This window comes from Xenopus tropicalis, chromosome 4 (genome assembly GCF_000004195.4).
Source record: "Xenopus tropicalis strain Nigerian chromosome 4, UCB_Xtro_10.0, whole genome shotgun sequence".
In the NCBI taxonomy this organism is placed as follows: Eukaryota; Metazoa; Chordata; class Amphibia; order Anura; family Pipidae; genus Xenopus; species Xenopus tropicalis.
This window is the reverse complement of record NC_030680.2, coordinates 132,824,702-132,846,377: the sequence shown is the minus strand read 5'-3', so window position 1 is coordinate 132,846,377 and position 21,676 is coordinate 132,824,702. Positions and strand designations below refer to the sequence as shown.

The window sequence follows — 21,676 nt, the reverse complement described above, 5'->3', positions numbered from 1 at the left end:
CCTCGGAAATATTGCCAGATTCTAGCCCTGCATTACACGGGGGGTTAATATGATATGCATAAGATTGCACCGTGACCGTATCCATTTCCACAACCGGTACGGAGTGCTTCCCTTGCCAGTTATCTGCAGTTCCACAGAAATACTGAGAGTACCAGCCTGCTGCCTTCCTTTGTTTTCCCACCACATGTGCTATATATATTATGTGAGGCTCCCTGTGCAGAAGCCCAGCCCACCCCCAGTATTAGCTACTCCTCCACTTCATGTTTCCCTCCCCATTGTAACTGATGGGTATAGCCGGTGATTTTCCACTATGAATCCGATGCTACTAACTCATATACAGTGGGAGCCCAGAGCTTCTATACAGTGTGAGCTGGGAGTTCATGTACAAAGGACACACAGAGTGTATGAGAGCAGAGAGAGACGGGCACAGGGTGCTGCCGCACACAGACATAAGGGGACACCTGCACACACATCCCAGGAGGTAGGTACTGTCACCATCTCTCCCTGCCTGGGGGAAAATATTTATATTCTTCCAGTGTCAGACTAATATGCTGCCATTTTGCCTTTACTAGGAGTTCTTTGGCACCTGTAGCCGTGGGCATCACTGGCGGTGCACATATATAGCATCTGGTGGTGTTTATGATGCCACATTATGACTATCTACAGTAGTGCTTAGATACAGTCATTTATTTTGATCTGTAGCTCAGGGAGTTGTATTGCAGCATGCTCATACGGCTGCATAACTATAACATTAAGCACCCCGGATTTGGGTTCAAAAAGGCATTCTAGCACATAGGTGCTAAACTGAACAAGTGCAGAAAGTTAGAAATTAAATGCAAAATGCCTGACTGGTTGCTATTGGCAACTGCGCTTGTGTCTTTTTGCACCTATGTTTGTAAACGAGTCTATAGGAGTGTGGCCATGCCCCAGCTGTAAGTGTTACCGGGGCATATCCAGATAATAAAGAATGTGGCATACGGTTAATATGGTTACACTGCAACTTCATAGACTGACTAGGGAATGCACGACTGACTGCAAGCTCTCACCTATGGCTATGCATGTATGGATAGGGATACGGCCCGTTTTTCCATGGTGGTGGTAGTGGTGATATACTGCCACCTGTAATTAACAGCAGGGAACTTTCAAACTCTCCTTTCCAGTTGCTATTAAATAGCACAGTCTTTGCATTATCTGGTTCATGGTATTTGCAGCTCAGCCATAACCGGAGAACAACCCAAAAAAGGGGAAATACTTTGTTCAGTGGAAAGAGAAAACTGACAACTTTAACCACAGCACAGACTCTGACTGTTTCCCACAGGGCTTGTACATTTGCAATTATAGCTGCAGGCGAAAATGCTTTGATGTATATATCGGTGTCATGTTCTGTACCCAATATCGACATCCTGCCTTAAAACCAATGACATGTAGACATCTCTGTGCTTTGCACTTTTAAGGTGATGAACTTTTATTATGATGTAGTCAGTGATATTCCAGGCAGTTGAGTTGGCCATATACATTAAGATCCGCTCATTTGGCGAGGTTGCCAAACAAGCGGATCTTCTCCTGATATTCTAACCTAAGGTTGGTGATATTGGTCTTATTTAATAGGGCCAAATGATCGAATTACAACATTGGGTATAGGAGCTGTTGAGTCATTGCCTGTGAGTCCTACCTGAAGGCATGGGCTCCAATACTCATGTGTCCAAGGCTTTCACCAATGAACAGCATGTTCGGGCAGATCCACCTTCGCCGAAGCTAGGGTGAGAACCACCAAGTATTGGCCTAGGGTCAAGCCCAGAGGACTATGACACCTATCCAGGGTGCACAAATCAAACACAAAAAGGGTGCAGAAGTGTACGGGTGCAATGCCATTAATCGCCTTGGTAAGGCTCCAGCTGGCAGCTGGAAAGGAAAAAAGGAAAATACCTCCCGCCCGCCTAATGGCTGGGGCAAAGGAAATGAAGCATGATTAGGCAGAAGGAGCATGTGCGAAGCCCCAGACGAAAAATAAGCCAGCAGCTCTTCCCTAATGGGAACACAGCCCCCTGCTTTCATCAAGCTTCAGCTTCATCACAATTAGCAATAATCACGCCTCGGTTTGACCTCATTGGCTATGATACTGCCACTGCGCAGCCATGGACCTCATACAGTCGCCGATTCAATGAGAAAATCAAACCTGATCCGATAGACACCTGGCCTATTTTCAGCCAGATATCAATTGGGGAGGCCTGTCTGGCGGGCCCCATACACGGCAGATAAGCTGCTGCTGCTGAAGCTTTGGTCTTTTGTTGCACTATATGTAAATGAAACTTCTGTCTGGTTTCCCCGGTTCTACTTCCCCAAAAATCTTGGCAGTGGTTTGTAAGGCGGCAATAAGCAAACCTGAATAGTAAGATAAGAGAGAGAAAATAAGAATAAGTACAGGGCTCCCTAGCTCCCTGCTTCCTCCAGAGCTACTGGCTGGGCATCATGAATTATATATAACTAAGAAGCATGCCAGGGGATGCCCTACTCATGTCCAACCACTCCTGTATGTAATGTCGCCAAGCACAGGTAGCACCGCATATAGTAGGAGCCGCATTCTGCTAGAGCAAAGAGCTCACCTCCATATCTTAATAAGCCTGAAAGGACTTGGAATATCCCTGCCTATATCATGCTAGATAATAATACAGTGAAACTTGAATTTTACATTGGCCTGATTTTAAGTTTTCCCTCATTTGATCTTGTTTTTTTGTGGTCCCATCAATACATAAATGTTTCCCTAATTTTACATTTTCCCAGATTTTACACCATAAATGGTAGTTCTATTGCATAAGGTAAAACACCATCTAGTAGTGGGGTATCTGGCATGGCACCGGGACAGAAATTTTTGCAAGTGAAAACAGGCAATGCATTATGGGAGGAAATACACCTTTGCCCATATTATCTAATTCTTTGCCACTGTAAATGAGACCCCATATGGTCATTTATAAAGGGATTAAGGGGACGCAGCCCTTGTTTTAACCAGAACTAATGCAGAGAGTGTAATAGCACTTTTGCTCACTAGTGCTGTGCCCCCCACTCCCCAGTTGGAGTGAGGATAAGGTGAGTGGTAGAGGCAGGCCCGGACTGGCAATCTGTGGGCTCTGGCAAATGCCAGAGGGGCTGTTGTAAGGTGCAATTGACTATTTATTGGGCTAGTGGGGGCTGTTTGGGCCTCTGTGTACTTAAAGTGCCAGGGTCTATTTTGCCTCCCAGGCCTAGCTAAAGGTGAGGGGTGGCTGCATTTGGGTGCCCACCTTATGCAACTATCTGAAGGCTGTTGGGGGTTGCAAGGATTTGAAATGAAATAGGAAATATAGACTTATACTAATGTAATGTAACATCGTCCTTAAATGACCCTTTTCCTATGCTGCCACAAAACAATTTTGAATAAAAGGAGAACCGTACTAAAAATGTGTAATACTAATCCCTTCAATGTCTTATATCTGTAATATACTTTTTATCCGACGTAATCTGTTCCAGGCAGCGATGGTCATCGCTAATCCATAATGCCAGGCAGGGATGCAGCACAATGATAATGTTCAGCCTAAGCCAAGGAGCTGCCAATGCTTGGCTGGGGATGCTGGGAGTAAATAGCTCAGCAACAGCTGGCGAGCCTCATATTGCAGAATAGGGGCATAGGAACCCTGTGTATCAACAAGGATAGAAGGCCCAAGTACATGTATTTGCTGACAGGGTCCCTTGGTAGAAGACAAACAGTACTCTGAAAGTGACAGATGTAGGAGAAATAAACCTGGGGGTGTTTAATTGCAAGACAGCATTGAAATAGAAAGAGGCTAATTACAGTTTATTAATGGGCAGCATGTAGGTAATGCAAATACATAAATATTCCAGTTGCTTATTAGTGTGCAGTATAGCTCGGGCGCCTCAGACACAGGAACATACTCATCAATGGCAGAAGCAACCAAGTATCTCAGTCTGTTTTTTTGTGAAAGGGTTACTGACATAAAAAATTCTGTCCAGGATCCTGGGTTTTGGGCCCCTGCCCTATTTTGGCACTTTCTTGACAACGTGTTTCCAGATAAAGAAAACAGGGAAGGTTCAGTTATGGGTGGATCCAATGAAATGACATCTTTATGAAGGATTTGCTCTTCTCTCCACCAAAAACATCCTTGGTGGTTGGAGGCTCATTAATAATAACAAAAGTACTGAAAAGTGTATTGATTCTGAAAGCATGTTCTATGTAGTCATGTTATGTACAGTATCTTCTAGGTCTAGGAGATGGCCATAATACATATAATATGTGTATTACATAATACCTGCCCTCATATGTAATAAAAGGCTCTAAGTTCCTAGGCAAACATAGTGCCTATTATTATATAACCCCCATGGAGTCTTATTGATTCTTAGGGCTGTGGCACTGGGGCATTTTGATTGTACTTTTCCTGAGTATGATGCCACCATGCCTGATAAAGTGCCACCTAAGGCACAGTTTTCACCAGGGAAAGACTAGATTTTGTCGCCCCCCTATTATTTAATGAAGCACTGTCCAACCTACTGTATGTCTTTCTGTTTAAAGGAGAAAGAAAGGTAAAAACTAAATAAGCTTTATCAGAAAGGTCTATGTAAATACAGCCATAAGCACTCATAGAAACACTGCACTGACTTCTCTGTCAAAAGATTTGTTGTGTCTGTAATTCATGTGCCAGAGACACTCTCTCCCCTCTCCTGCTCCCCCCTCCCCCAAGAATGCTAAGAACTTACTCCCCCCCCTTAGGAATGTGGATCTGAGCCAATCAGCAGGAAGCTGACTCATAGTCTTACAAACTGAGCATGTTCACTTGGTCTGGGTGTCTGTGCAGGAGCGAGGCATTGTGGGAACTTTCTTTACACGGCTCAGCGTTTTTTCTTCCTGTTTGGCTTCAGATCATCTGAACGGGAGAAATATGGGGAGACTTAAGGGCACTATTGAGACAACTGAAGGTATGCCTGCAGCTTGAGTTTAACTCTTTATTAGCCTTTCCTTCAGCTTTAAGTACAACTCCTGCAGATGGGGGTGTGGGAAATTTTACTTCAGCAACAGATGCTGCAGGTTAGGTGCCATCTTGTTGAGATCCTGCTCTACTATACCTGCAGTTCCTTCAGGTTTAATGTTCAGGACAGTTACTACTAAGCACCCCCTAAAGACAACTCTAAATCAGGTCTTACATCCATAGTGGCCACATTTTATACCCACATTTTTGTTCTGATTTTTTGCAAATTTTGCAAGTGTTTGCTCCCATTAAACATACCTCCCAACTGTCCCGCTTTTCGCGGGACAGTCCCTCGTTTGACAGCTCAGCCCACAGTCCCCGATTCTTACTGAAAAGTCCCTCATTTCCCTTTGACTTTAAATAACCTGAAAAATCCTTCATTCCTGGGTTAGAGTCTACACAGTTCTCTCCTCTCTCCCCTCTCCTGCTCAACTCTCGCTTAAGAATTCATAAAACTCACTCCCCCCACCCTTATGTGTGATCTGAGCTATAAGGCTAGACTGCAAACAGGAAGCTATGAAGACCAAGCTAAAATAGCAGCTGCAATCAGAGAAAGCTTCTAGGGCTCTGTCACAATCACACCAATCTCAGACGCACGTGATACTGGGAAGGGGAAACAAGGGGTTCCACTCAGTCACCTTACACACAGGTTAGACTAACATCAAGCACCCCCAAACACACCACCGCCTAATCTGAATATCTCCCTGCTCTCTACAACAGGTACTGTTTCCTAATTCACAAATGTATCACACACTCCCTCTTAATGTAAGTAGGGTTAGCTTCTACTAATTCAACAACGCTCTAGCAGCCAAAGGGTTAAATTACAGTCAAACACACTCTCCTGCTAGCAGTCAACTAGTTAATTAGCCTTTACACAGACAACTTTCCCTCTACGCATACAGACAAGCAGTTAATACATTTAGGCCCAAGCGTTCATACAAGCTACTTGGGTTTTAGAGCCAAAGGACATAACTTATTAAATGTTATATTTAATATTACAAGGGTAAACAGTGCATTTACAAAGACATTACAAAAAGAGTCATACAAATTACATTGCAAACAGTAAATAACATAAAAGGGAAAAAAACACAGAGTGTCCTCCTGAGGCAAAGAGTTTGGAAACCCGAGCACACACCCCAACAGAATTGGGACCTCAGGTATGAGCTGTAGTAAGAGGGTCTTATGCCCTTTTATCCCCTGCTGGGACCCGGAACTTGTCCCTTGGAACCCCCTGCAGAGGGCTGCAATTCTCAAGCCAGTTTCTGTCGTATAATATTGGCACTTGCCTGTATCCAATATTATTATGAAAATATGGGCTTGTTTTAACCTATATGTGGGCGATCAGAATGATACCAAACATGAGGGGTGTCTCATGTCCCAGTCCCCCAGAAACTATCCCCCCTAACTGTTGGGTATAGGAAGTCCCTGTTTGGTATCATTGGGAAGCATGGGACCTCCTCATAACCAATATGTGATTTATGAGGATTTGAACCCTAAAGCAATGGAGATATGGATCCCTTTTTATAATTCATATTTTTCTCATGCTGTTCCCCCCTGCAGTTATAGGTCCATGGCCCACTTTCTTTGATCAACCAGTCAAAGAAACCAATGGCCCCAGCTCCCCTGCCCCAAATGGCCTGGCTCCGAATTGTCTTCTATCCCAGATAAGTTTGTCGCCTTCCACAGTCCCTTGTTGCATATTTAATTTATTAATGGTCTCTGTGTGGACCCAAAGCCAAATGTTGCCAGGTTTAACCCTGGACACGCCAGAAAAATACTGCTCTGGCATGACAGGCTGTTTACTCAGGTATAATAAAGTTTTCTGCAGAATAAATATAGTGTTCTAGGTAGCACTAATGTGGCGAATCTATTGGCAGTAAAATGCCAAAATGACTTCCCTTCTCCTTTAATAAGTTATTTCCTTTGCTTTACCCCAAGTCGTACTCTGGTTACATATTAAAGGAACAGTAACACCAAAAGATGAAAGAGCTTTAAAGTAATAAAAATATAATGCACTGTTGCCCTGCACTGGTAAAACTGGTGTTTTTGCTACAGTAAAACTACTATAATTTATATAATAAGCTGCTGTGTAGCCCCGGGGGCAGCCATTCAAGCTGGAAAAAAGGAGAAAAGGCACAGATTACATAGCAGATAACAGATAAGCTCTGTAGAATACAATAGTGTTTTATCTGTTATCTGCTATGTGCCTGTGCCTTTTCTCCTTTGAATGGCTGCCTCCATGGCTACATAGCAGCTTATTTATATAAATTATAGTAGACTTTCTGAAGTAAACACACAACTTTTACCAGTGCAGGGCAGCAGCACATTATATTTTAGTTACTTTTATACACTTTCATTTTTTGGTGTTACTGTTCCTTTAAGGCTGCGGTCTCTGCTTGCATCAGTAAGATATCCATACTTCTGGTTTCTTATGGTTGCTAGGGGCACGCCCCATATATCATAAAATGGGTGGACCAAGTGGTGTGGAGAGGCCCTTCCTAGAATATATTATTACAATCCATATAGGGTTCAGAACGGCTGTGCTTGCTGCCCAGCTATGGGTTAACTGAATATGCAGGTTTGTATTCACCTTTCTGTATATTTACTCTGTGTCCCTCCAGGAGAACATTGGGTATATGTAAAATTGAGCAACTGAGCAATTCTGTGCTCGGCTGGAGGGACACAACCACTTTTTGTGACTTTTTGTGTCGGTATAACATTTATAGAGACACTGCCTGCACATTTGGTGCACTCTGCAACCCATCCAAAAGCCCCTTGTAATCCCATTCGGCAGTATAAAACTCCCAATAACATTGAAACTATAACAAACTGCAAAAGTGCTCAGAAGAGCACTCCAGGCAAGACCCCTTTTAAACTGACAATCTGCTAAAACTGATTTGATGTGGAAAAATGGATCCTAATGATCTTTGGAATATCCCTTTAAATGTAATAATGTAATATCATTTAATATTATCACCAAAACCACGTTTTTTTCTATTGGACTTGATACTGGAGCAATAAATCTTGTGTATATTATGTAGCAAGAAATATAACAGGAACAAAGAATAAAGACATCTGCTTCCTTCGTAAACAAACCCATACACTGTTTGCTTGCTTCCTCTAGTTCTGTCAGAAATATGTAATGAAATGAAACCAGGTTACCAAGAGATGTTGGAGACTATGGACAGGTTTCCAAGTGCCGTCAGTACAATTTGCCAGCTTGCTAGCACTAAGGGAAATTTAGCAGCTCCAGGATTATTTAGGGCTGCTGCTCATTACCCTGCCCATAGCCGAGTAGTATAATAATGTGCAAAATGTTGCCTTTACATATACGTAACAATAAGACTAAGCAGCTGGCTGACAGTCAGAACTACAGGCTGGATTCAGTGGCATTGGATTCGGTGTGGGCCCCACAGCAAATTCAGTTTAGGGCCCTAAAACATTTGTAAATTGAGCTAATCTACTAACAAATATTGAAACTGCTCTTTAATTGGGGCCTTATTGGGTCCTTTACACTCCTGGCCCCCCCTGCAATGGCAGAGTCTGCTTCCTCTGTAGTTACACCCCTACAACCTATATGGGTTTGCAGCATAATAAACATACCCTCTATATCTCTCTGAATGTCAGAGGAATTACTGTCACATTCAGAGTGGCAGTAGCACCAGGGTTCCCCACAGCGTCAGACTGGGCTGCCAGGGTACCGGGATAAATCCCGGTGGGCCCTGTCCCTAGTAGGCCTCGGCAGCCCAGATCCGATCCTCCCCAGGGCGCTCCCACAATCTGCCATCTCCCTTCCCTGACCTGCTGCAGGTAAGTTTCTTTTAGGAGTGCTTGGGGGAGGGGGTCGGAGGGTGTTGGGGGCCTCTGCGGAGGGAGGTGGGGCATTGGGGGGGTCCAGGGGCCCCTGAGGCAGAAGCCCTAGTGGGCCCTGCACCCCCCAGTCCGACCCTGGTTCCCCAGTGCCAAGAGGCGCAGTTGTACACGATTCAGCAGGCAAAGGAGGATAGATGCAATGGCACTAAGCACAACTACACAGAAGTGTAAGGAGCATATTTGCATGCTAGCATAAGTATGGGATCCGTTATCTGGAAACCTGTTATACAAAAGCTTCTCAATTACAGGGGGGTCGGACTCTATTTTAATCTAAATTTTTTTTCTTTTTTCTCTGTAATTATAATATAGTACATTGTACTTCATTCCAACTAATATATAATTTATCATTATTGGAGGCAAAACAATCCTAACGGATTTATTTAATATTCACATCAATTTTTATTAGACTAAGGGGCAGATTTACTAAAACTCTAACATTTATTATATTTTTAAAAATTCAACCAAAATCATTACTGCAAATGTCTGACATTTACTAAAAAATCTGAACTGAAAAAATCAGTGTGGGAAAAAGTTGCAGAAACTTGCAACTTTTTTGAATTGTTGCACAAAAACCGGTGTAAAAAATTCAAAACCTCTAACGTTTTGAGGCAAAAGAAGGATCTTTCAGGAAAAGAAAGGGACATCTGCCTTTGACTTCTACATGAACTCGGCAAGTTTTAGCTGGTGAATTGTCGGATTTGGATTTTTAGCCATTTGGACACATAGTAAATCTTGAAAAAGTTGCAACTTTTTTTTCCCCAGGACTTTTAATGCTAAAAACCCAAATCGGAAGAGTAAAAGAATATGAAAATCCAAAGTTTGAAAATCCAAATTTCAAAAAGACTCCTTATTTAGGTCCCAAGCATTCTGGATAACAGGTCCCATACCTGTACTGTTAATAAATCATGTCAACATGTCCTAAATTAGCATCCATTTTAACATAATTGCGCTTTGTAAATCTGTATTTGTGAATTGTGAGCCTTCAGGTCTTTTTATTAAATGAGCAAGTGTATATGTTTATTTATATTGTCAGGGAGCAGTACTTTTCCCATAGACTTGTGAGTGAATTCTGGTTGGAATGGTGGGCCTGCAGACAGAAGTGCAGACAGGGCACAGGATTCACTGTACCCCCTAGTGGGTTAGCGTCCTGGGAATCCCACTGTAACTTTGGAACACATCCCATTCTTTCATTCTCACGCTCCTTATCTTGTCCTCAAATGAGATTTGTATGCATTCCAAGATCATGGAATAGACTGTAAGCTCTTGAGGTGTCAGCTCGAATTGGGTTTTTTTTGTCTATATTACATAAACTTTATTTCATGTTCAGTAAATCAAGAAAAAAGAGTTTATTTTTTAGTTGACAATTTGGTTCAGGCAAAGTAAGCCTTTTCTGGGACCTACCCAAAGGAGTCCCCTCTGTAATGCTTCCTATTCTGTTTGTTGAACGCATACAGAAGTATGTTTTTCCATAAGGGATAGCTGGACTTCTGCTACCTACCTTTTTGAGTTTGTCTTTAAAGGAATACAGATTTTTATATTTCATTTTGAAATTTCACATGAGACTAGCTATATTCTTCATTTCCCAGGGTCGGGAACAACCAGGTTTTTACCCGGTAGCCTGGTGGGCCAGTCCGACCCTGGTCCCACCACTTTCATGATGTCAGAAAGGGGAGGTGCTGGTGAGGGTCTAAAAATACAGAGACTTGCTGGGTTAGTGTAGTGTGTGTGTAACAAAGTCGGGTGCAGGTTGACTTTTTGCCAAATCACCTGCACATCACTACTGGCTAAGTGGTGTTGTTTTTGCCCAAGCAGGTGAGCAGTGCTGGGGTTATTATGCGGTGAGCTAACACCTCTTTGTTTGCTGCTTGCTGTAATTAGGAAGCGTTTATGGCTGTCTGGTTATTTGTGTTGTGGAAACATCAGTAATACTGTAAATTGATCCCCGGGGGATGAGGATTCAGGTGCAGTGAAGACAAGTGGCTCACACGGAAATCACAATGGCAATCTGTATTCCATGATTACAGTCCATTAGATAGAGCTTGCAAGCTGATCATCTGACAGCTGCTCGGTGCATTTGAGTTTGGCAGGGGCAATAAGGCAGACACGTAGCATTGATTAATCGGAAACTCAGTTTTCCTGTTTAAAAAATGGGGTTGTATTTTCTCAATGTCCATTCTTAGTAATGTTTTAGTAATGTCCACTGACAGCCTAAAAGGTGCGTCAGGGTGTAACTGTAAAAATACCATGAGAGTAAAGAAATTATGTCCATTTTGTGGCTAGAGACAGGTGGCCTAGAGAAAATCCCCCTCTCAGCCAAGCTCTGTTGTACAAGGAGAACTAAAGCTCAACAAAGAAATACTCTATGAATGCCACACTTTATAGGTGGCATTTACTTTGACCAAGCAAAAGAGCACTAAGGGGCACAAAATGTAGACTCAGCATTCATTCAGTTGGCACCTCCTACTGAAGAATTTTCAGCAACCCCTAAGATTAGTTTCTCAACAGCAGCTCAGAGCACACTGAGCATGTGCGGTGCCACTGACACACACAAGATTGCCTAATAAGATCCAAGATGGCAAAGTCCTGTGCACAACATTTAGGGCTTGGACCATTACTGTTATAGGGCCTCCCTGCTGGTACATTAAGTAGATACAATGCAGAATTATTGCCATGTACTTTTTTATGCTTTAGTTTTCCTTTAATCTTGCTAACCCAAATGCCACCCACATGGAAAGGGTATAATGCTTAGTTTGCTAGTAGAGAAGAGCTCCTCTCTGCACTGCCAACTAGATGACTTATTAAGAGCTTGCTGCTCTGTAAAAGTCTGTGTTCTGAGCGCTGCTGACTAATTCTTTGCTGAAACAGATGTGACGTGGGAGATGTGGAAGTCGGAAGCAAGACAAAGAGGGTTTTTTTGTACTAAGAAATGCAATATTTTGCATCTGATGTCAGAGGCAGCTATCACCCAATATATTATATTTGTTATAAACGTTCCAGTTTGATGGCAACATTTTAGGGGGCTGACTAGTTGGGGAAATATTGCTAACAGCACACAAGGTAGAAATGTTCTATACATACTTTAGCACTGCCCAGTCTGCAGCCCAGCAACTCCCAGAATCCCACTGACAGCCAAAAGCCCATAATATGTAGCCCATTCTGGTATATAGTTGGTTTTCCCATTGGCAGCAATATGGGGCAGTAGGGGCAATTGCAGATTTTAATCCCTGCATGCAATAGCAATTAATGGTGCACAGCCATCAGGGGACACTTCTGTTCTGTGCTTTAAGTGGCAGTTCAGCTTTGAACAAAAAGGCTCCAATAGAGAATAATTATAGAATTATATTTTTTTTGGCCAGACTTGACTTGCTCAGTTCTAGAGGCAACAAATGTTAGATCCCCCGTCATGGCATAAACTTGCACTTGCACTTTATCAATGAAAGAGCCAACCCAGGTCCACTCTGCCGATGCTATATCCAGGGATGTCAACCCAGAGGTTTTATATTTTGGGTCCAACTTGGCCGTGTCCTTTCCACCCTCAGTCATGTCTCATGCTGCCTCCATGCTCAATGATCCTCCATGATCAATTCCAGTAACTCCTGTGGTACCACAATGGGTTAATCTCAGAATTGTGCTATTAATACTTTTTCTTAGGTTTGCATTTGTTTGGTGCATTCAGTGCTTTTTAATTCACTACAACTGGCATGCAAAACCAAATGGGCAACTGGGCTGTTGCTACAAATGTAGGGAGAGGGGGTAAAAAAGGAATGAATTTGTGTAATAAAGGAAAGAATCTGTGTGTGTTGACAAGTCTGGGTATCCTGCCTTGTACTAACTGGGCACTATACTGTAGCTGTACATGGATATCAGCATAGAATGAATCACTATGTACTTCCCTTTGTGTGAAGTCACACAGTTACCTCAACAAGAAGCTATCTTGTAATATATTTCTTGACATTACATAAAAAGGAATGATTATCTCTCACCCGTATCCTTCACATTGTTTATACTGCTCTGCATCTTTGTAACTGCCGCAAACCCATTTACAAATTTGCAGCCATGATGGGGTATCAAACTGCATGTCTTTGGTAGAGTTTCTAGAAGTTTCTAGAAGTTCCAGGTGCCTGCAGATGTTTGTCCAGGACAGACAGGCACAATGACCAAGGGCCCGTGTACATGACATCTCTAGTCTGGATGAAAACAACTGCCCCTTTGTGTATATTAGACCAGCAACAACCTATGTCCCCATGCAATTTTAGAAGTACACAAACACAATTATGTTGCCTTCATTCCTACTTCAACTCAAAAAATAATGGCAACAAAGCTAAGAGGCTTTTTCATATAGCCCAGTGGCCGTACACATCTATCTGAGAAGAACAAATGCACTGTATGAACAAGTCAGTCAATGTATGGTCAACATTATTAGAAGCCTAAAATAATGTTTCTCTTATCCCAACTTATTTTGAGTAATGGGTTTTATGTTGCAAAACCAACACATGTTTCTTTATTTGGATATTTTACTCTTGTTTGTTCTAAAATCTGTTAAAACTGTCTTTGGCAACATGAAGGCATTTGGTATTTCCCATATTTAATTCCCTCATTATGTCTCCTGCAGGCTTAACAATGTCTAATAAAGAGAAGCTTCAGTGTCTGAAGGATTTCCACAAGGACATTCTGAAACCATCTCCAGGGAAAAGCCCTGGAACCAGACCAGAGGATGAAGCTGATGGAAAACCCCCTCAGCGGGAGAAATGGGCCAGCAAGATTGACTTTGTACTTTCAGTTGCTGGTGGGTTCATTGGACTAGGCAATGTTTGGAGGTTCCCGTACCTCTGCTACAAAAATGGCGGAGGTGAGTGTATCGTTTGAATTACTTAGGGAAACACAAAATGGTGAAAGGTTTTTTTTTATTATCTGACTATTATGTCACATTGTAGAAAGCTTTAAAACCTATGATATATAAGGGGCCATCAATTAACATCTGTTTCATCATTAATTACAACATTTTGATGGCAGAGACTATTTCTATTTTCCAACTCACAATCAGTATTACAATCTGTGCTTCCTAATTCTAATTCTCATTGTTACTTATTTGCAGGTGCCTTCCTGATCCCATATTTTATATTCCTGTTTGGGGGTGGTTTACCTGTTTTTTTCCTGGAAGTGGTTTTGGGACAGTTTACTTCTGAAGGAGGGATAACCTGCTGGGAGAAGATATGTCCTGTGTTTACAGGTAAACTGAGATACAGTGTTCATGAGCTGGGGTTCTAGCACATATTTCTTTGCTGCCCATTATAGTTAGTTGGCCAAATTAAGTCTAGGGGAAAAGTAGGACACTCTGCTTGGCTCTGCTCTCTCTGAGTAAGGACAGTGCTCTAACTTCTCTCTAGACACTGTTCTTCCAGGAAAGTTCTTAAACATACAACATAATTTATAATTTTTTCAACTGGTGCCTCTCACTAGATGGTATTCAGGGGAGGTTAGCAGATAAACTAGACTGTTGGTGGTCCTAATTTGGGGTGGGAAAATATGTGACAAGGACATCATTACATTTCTGCCTTAGTGAAGACCAAAGTGGTTAAAGACTCCTGGGTATCCATTGTGACAAGTATGTCCCAAAAACCCAAAATATTGTACCAAATTAATATCTCAAGGTTTGCAGCCACCAGATGTGATCTAGTGAGCAATAAGGCACAAATATTCTATATTCCCTATGTCTGGAAGCCAAATGTCATTCCCTGAACACTGTAGATGGTTCCAGAAGTTAAGATCTAGAACAATAATTTACCTAACAACTTTAAGGCAGTGGCTACAGGTCAATTTTTACCATTATATTTATGTCAGAAGCTTGAACACATAGCTCTTTGTGCCAGTTGCACTGCTGCTTTTTAACGTGTATGTAAGGCTTATGTATCTTAGTTGGAGTGTCCATAGAAATACAGCCTCTCCTACACTTCCCACAGGAGAACAGCTACTTTAGGGAAGGGCAGAACTCAGTGGAGGAGTGGCAAGTGTGTCTAAACAGAATCCAGACATCAAATCCAAGTTAGCAGGGGAAAGGTCCATATAGGCAGTAAAGGTTCAGGATCTGAAAATCAAGGGCACAGGCAAACACAGAAAAATAAATCCAAAGACAGTGAACTCAAGGAAACACTCTTAGCAAAGGTCACTTCCCAATAAAAGAGAACCCATAGCAGTTATTTAACAGCAACATATATGCCATGAAACAAGGCAGTTATGATCTGGTGTCAACACACCATGACATAATTGAATGTATCGATATGTCTAGGCACTGGCATTAACATACCATACATCTATACATCAGTGTGTTGGCATCATTATGCATGCACCCCAAAACCAACAACAGAGAATATGTACTAAACCATACGCTCCTGAGGTCTTCTAGTGCACGATGTCTAAAAAACGCCAAGAGCATTCTTGTTTAGATTGTTTAGAAGTAATTCTGCTGATAAGAAGATGTACTGTATGTATGTATGTATGTATAACTTTATTTATAAAGCGCTACGTATGTATGGAGCGCTGTACAGTAGAATACATTAATATAAACAGGGGTATTACAATAGATAAATACAAAGTATTACAATAAGCACAAATAAATACAAGAAGATCTGATCAAACTAACTCCACCCAAGGGAAACAGTCATCCTGTCTGTAGGTTCCAATTTCACCAACTCTGTAGGATGCACTGCTATTGGGGCTCACACTGTAGGCCATCCATTTGACAGATCCCTACAGATTATAATAAAGTCAAAGTCAGGACACAAGCTAGCAATCCGTTAGGAAGGCAAATGATGAAAACACTGACACTGTACTGTGTCTGTGTGTATAATTAATGCTTACTAATGTAGCCACCACATTGATTGTGTGACAGCAATGACCATGTTAATGAGAGCACAACTTGTCTGTTACTATTAAACAGTGAAAATATTGGTTTCTGTGCAATGCTTTCCAATATTTGATTTGTTTTGCACATAGGTTACTGGAATAGGGCTAAGTTGTCCACATTTTTCATATTTCTCTCCTTTGGAACTGGAGAGAAGAATAAAGAACTAACTAATGCTGGCTGGTAGATAAAGGCAGTAATCAAAATGCCGAAACTCAGTGTGTTTATATAAGGGGAAGAAGAAACAGTTGGCATGGAGGAGGTTTAAACAACAGATAGAATGACACACTGGTGCCACTGCACATTTGTATCATTGCCAGGGCGGAATCTATTCTAAGGCCTGTGTGTGTTACCGCAGCTGTTTCCTATCAGTTGGCATTGAAATAACACAAGCTCCAGCACTGAGCCACAAAAGAGAAGTAAATTCCACTTTACATGGAGCTGACTTTAGGCATTGCCATAGTCAGATCTCTAGTAAGGCCATATTATAAAGGCAAAGAGGGAAATGATCCTTCTTATTTGGACTCTGAAACCTGCAGCAAATGGAAGGCCACACTTGTTAGTATGACAGTGTATCTCTTGAACAAGAAATTCCTGTTCCAAATAAGAAATGATAACCAAATAAAATAGCACTCATTTTGTAAGTGGTAATGAGGATACCTTTTTATCATATTAGGGTACAAATAAGTAAAGTTCTTCTTGTGTTTTTCTTGTTTGTTGGGACAACCATGTCATCAGCTTGTGCTGCACACCACATTGCAATTGGCATGCATTATATGATCTGCCCTGGTGTGTCAGTATCAGCCCAACAGTATTTAGATTAATACTACAGCTATATTTTCTTCCCTTATTTTATTATTTTGCTCTCTTGAAGGTTGTTGATGATCTTTAGATATTTTTGCATTCTAGTTAAAGGGTGACCAAACTATTTTCTCTCCCTAGGAATTGGCTATGCCTCTATTGTCATCGTGTCCCTGCTAAATGTGTACTACATTGTGATCCTTGCATGGGGTGTTTACTACCTGTTCCAGTCATTCCAAGGGCAGCTGCCATGGGCTCTCTGCCACCAGCCGTGGAACACGGAGAGCTGCGTGGAGGACACTTTCAGGAAAAACTGGACCATGTGGATGTCAATGAACTCTACAAACTTCACCTCTCCTGTTACAGAATTCTGGGAGTAAGACCTTCTGCCTGCAATGGTGCCTGCCTGTTAAATGAAAATTGTTTGTTGGAGATGTGCATGTGTGGGATAGAGTGCTCAGTTGTTGTGTAAGGTAAAGGATCTAGGGAATAATAGGACAGAGTACTAAAGATCCACATCAAGGGAGTTCAACCAATGATGGACCCTGCAGCCAGTGTCGGACTGGAGTGTCAGGGGCCAACCTCCCCACCCCAGTTGCAAGCTGCTGCAAACCCCCCCCCCCCCCCCATGGTGTATACTTCCTCCTGAACTCGGGGTGGGAGCACAGGTGCATGCAGTTCTGGACAGAAGGGGGGCAGGAGGAGGAGCAGGCTTGGACAACGTGGTGGAGCAAGAGGAGTGGGCTGGGCCAGCGGAGGGCCCACCATGTTTTTTCCTGGAGTCTCGCCAACCCAGTCTAACCCTGCCTGCAGCAGAATATGCAGCCTCTAGCTTTCCCATGAGCAACAGATATGAAACATTTGGTATCAGGAGTGAATGACAAGCATGTAATGTACAGTAGTCAGGTGGCAGTAAAATGAAAATACCATCCAAAATTTCCCTTTGTAAGAAAGTGCCGTGTTTAAAAAGCAAGGGAAAAGTATGAACAATGACCTTACAACTAGAGAAACACAACTGTAATGAAATTATGAGCTGAATTAATATTTATTAGAGTTAGAGTTATTGTTCTTTTAATTAAGGTGTCATTGGCTCAGGCTGCAGGATTTCCATATGCAGAATCCATAGACCTCCTGTTGTGTTATATCCACCCACAGGATGTGGATAATATTATTTAGGGCATGGCTAGCCAAATAGGGCCATGAATACTCTAGGAGTCTAGGGAAAACTCCCTAGACTTTTTTTTAATAGAAGATGAAGATATACTATAGATTTGCCTGCATAGGGTTCCCCTTGCATAAAATCTACTGGTAAATAGTGCCTATATCTCCCAATGGGGATGTTTAATTAACTCTATTTTTGTGAAGTAGCAATTTTGAATCACTAACTGTAGCCTTTTGTTCTGAAAAGTTAATAATTACTGACTCTCACCGGTGCCAATTTAATTTCCCCATTGCACTTCCATTTTTTCAGATGTTTTACTCCTGTTTATTATTATTTTATTTGTTCTCCTTATCTTGTTCTTTGTCTTTTAATCATGTACTTCTGAACTCTACTGAATGCCAGCTGGGCGCCTGCATTCCACCTGTGTGCCAGTTTGGCACCTTCATGCTTACAAACATGACGGGGGCAGATGTGGGACTGAGATCAGGTGTCCCTGGCAGAAAGCAGAGCTTGGGCAAAGTCCCTCTAGTACAGAGGTGAACACGTGAATTTCCCTTGAGTGATTTCATCCTCTGTTGTACTTGATATTGAGACCAGCCACAAAAAGATCATTATATAATGATTTATCAAGCTTAAATGCAATAGGAACATCCCTCCCACCCATGTAAAGGGACCCACATTCTACAAAACACTTGTATCTGGAACAGTTACTGAGGTGCCTCGTCGTCCCACCGCCGGCTCCTCAATTAACCCCACCTCACCGGTCATCAGCATGAGTGAGTGAGTGAGTGGGGGGTGGCAGGGTTGGGCAAGGAAGCCAACTGGGTTTCCCCACTTGGCCCTGGTACTGGTTGCTGGGCTCGCCGGGCCCAGCACTGGGTAGTTATCAGTCCTTGAAATGAGGCAAAAACAGTGATGCTATATCCAGTGTGCATAGCGCGGCAAGCCAAAAAATATCCCCTCCCATATATTATAACCCTATGTTATAATAAGCCTTGCCAACCAACACTTTCTGGTTTCACCCACTTTAAAGCGAAGCTATTTTGCTATTTCCTTTTACTGAACAGTTTGATACCCAGTATGCATGGGGATGGTCTAGGGACCCCAAAATGAAAATTGTGCATATGACTTTTTTTGTCTGGCAAATCAGCTTCTGCAAACACAGCACTCTGTCTGCATATTGTGTCATAACACAGCACAACCCTAGCATATTATATATATAACCACTTCCTGTACTTATACTACTTCTGTACTTACATACCACTGCCTGTACGTATACCCCATCCTGTATTTATACCACTTATACTTTTATCTTTATTTGTACTTATACCTCTCCATGTAACTTTACCTCTCTTTGTAGTTATATTTCACCTTGCACTTCTGTACTTATACCACTTCCTGTACTTATACCACTTCCTGTACTTATACAACATCCTGTACTTATACCACTTCCTGTACTTATACAACTTTCTGTTCTTATACAACTTCCTGTACATATACAACTTCCTGTACATATACAGCTTCCTGTACTTATACAACTTCCTGTATTTATACCACTTCTGTACTTATATCAGCACATATCATAACCTGTACTTATACCACTTTTAACATTTAGTTGCTTATTAGGAATCCCTGCTATATATCACCTGTCACTATATATTGCAGTATATTGAACAATCCTGAGAGGAGCATTGCTATTTCTCAATGCCCCACCTCCTTGCCCTTGCCCCTACCCCAGCTTCTTACCCATCTTTCAGCACTATGATCCATCTCAAACACAGCTGCTTGTAAAATGTTGCCTCTTCATTCTCCCTTTGCTCTGCCCTGCTGGCTGCTAATCAAATAAATATATAAATAACATTCTCGCTTTTGCCATCAAAGCCACTAGCTCCTCTTCCACTCCTTTCATCCCTCTAGCACAGCTCTCCACTCATCTTAAAGTGTTAGTGACCCTGATAGAGTAGCAGTAAAATACTTCCATGAGATGTGTGTGTTCTGTGCAATAAGCAGTTGTGTTTCATTGCGGTTGATGTAATTGTCATGCAGTCAGCACCTTGTCCCTCTAGTAAAATCATTACTGGAGTCTTGCATGTAGTGCTAATTAAAGAGATCCAGTTACTGATGAAGTGCTCTTCAAAAGTGCTCCAGCATCAGAATCAGAAACCCTGGAGCTGTCACCTAATGCCTCACATAATGGTGTGTTGGGCTGTGTGTCCTTATACACTGTACTCTATACTATTCTCTATATTCCTTGCTCATTTCTCATTCTCTTCTTTTTCAGGCACAAAGTTCTAAGCTTATCAAAGGGAATTGATGATGTCGGAGTACTGAAGTGGGATCTAGCCCTGTGTTTGCTGCTTACGTGGGTCATCTGCTTCTTCTGCATCTGGAAAGGAGTCAGATCCACAGGGAAGGTGTGTGTCCTGAGTCTGCTGTATGCAAGCATGTCCTACCTCGGGACACTGCTTCCTTATTCTCACAGAAATGAATATATCTGATGTATAAGGATTCCATCATCAAATAAAAACACAAGGCTGCATGGCTTACCATTGCACAGCAGGCTACTTTAATACCCTCATGTTTTAAAGGGGGGAGTATGTTTTTCCCAGGATACATTTCAACAAGTCACATGTGGCATCAGAAACTTATGACATTACATGGTGACATCACTAAGCACCATTTATAAGGATATATTTTACAAGTTCATGGCTTTTGGGTATTATCCTTCTAATAATGCCCAAAAGCCATTGTGTATGCTGTTAGATATCACAAGACCGCTTTGGATTGGAGTGTGGAGTCAGTGGCTATATATATTATATATATTATATTAAAGGGTTGATTCACTAAAGGTCGATATTTCGAGCGCCATTTATAGCATGCATTAAAAATTGTATTGCGTCTTATTTTTTGCGTCTTAACGCACGATTCACTAAAAGGATACTTGTGTTAATTTTGATGCTGTTTGCGTTAAGTCGTGAAGACTATTTTCGTGTGGTATTTGACGCAATGAGCGCTAGTGTTTGTGAATTATGCATTAGTATTATTTCTGTGTGCTAATTTACGCAATGTGTTAAAATTAACACATCCGGTTGTGCGCTATTTAACGCATGCAATTTGCAACTTGACGAATGCGAATCAAAGCGTTTTTTCGTGTCAATTTTACCGTAAAAAAGCATGCGATAAGCATTATCGCACTTTAGTGAATCAACCCTTAAGTGTCTGAAAAAGCCTTCTCCACTAAATCTGAACCCATTTGGCCTTTGGGCCGGGCTCCCCTCAATGACTGATTTGGAAACCTCTGCCTTATAGTTAGAATGCACCAAGACCACAAATGGACTCTTGTGGGTTATTTTTGGGCACTTTCCTGTTTCCATGACAGCTGAAAGTTTTCCATAGAAAAAAATGCAATGCACCATGCCAACCAGTGCTCTGGTATTTTTCCCTTCCAGGTACCTTTAGGGATAGTGGAAACATTGCAGTTAAGAACTCGGAGTGGAAGGACATAGAAACGTTGTATTTGGTGATACTGATGGATAGGAAAGGGAATGCATCATGCCATCTATACGGTGCTGATAAGTTTCCCCTCTTAGTATTTCTAGGAACAGAGAGCACACTTTCTAATCACGGGTTTGGATTGGAGAGATGTCAGTTAAAGTCCCATGGAGTGGGTGGCTAATGTCACAGAGCAGGAATGTAGCCAGCGCTCTGCTGTCAGTACAAGAGAAATATTCATAAAGCAGGCGGGGGGGGGGGGGGGGGGGGGTAAGCTAAGGGCAGAGAACCAGAACCATTTATATTAAGAGGACAAGGGCCTGTTCATATATGTTTAACTTTCTTCCCTATTAATAATATGGGCCAGGCTGGTAAAATACTGGTGGCACCCAGCAGTGCAGGACCAGGAGACCACCCAATGCAGCTCTTTAG

The 21,676-nt window shown here is 42.1% G+C and overlaps 1 protein-coding gene across 2 annotated transcripts in view; it reads left to right on the top strand.

Annotated features, from left to right (window-relative positions):
• The first annotated feature begins 287 nt into the window (after window positions 1-287).
• slc6a6 (solute carrier family 6 member 6) overlaps window positions 288-21,676 on the top strand; it is a 33,975-nt gene continuing 12,586 nt past the window's right edge. Inside the window, exons 1-5 of one of the 2 annotated variants that reach the window (XM_018093689.2) lie at window positions 288-481; window positions 13,501-13,737; window positions 13,984-14,118; window positions 16,732-16,966; window positions 20,034-20,166. In XM_018093689.2, the coding sequence (XP_017949178.2) occupies window positions 13,509-13,737; window positions 13,984-14,118; window positions 16,732-16,966; window positions 20,034-20,166 (732 nt within the window). In that variant the 5' untranslated portion in view covers window positions 288-481; window positions 13,501-13,508. Of the gene's footprint in view, window positions 482-13,500; window positions 13,738-13,983; window positions 14,119-16,731; window positions 16,989-20,033; window positions 20,167-21,676 lie in introns of those variants that run through there. The other variant, XM_004914119.2, reaches the window with a different exon arrangement.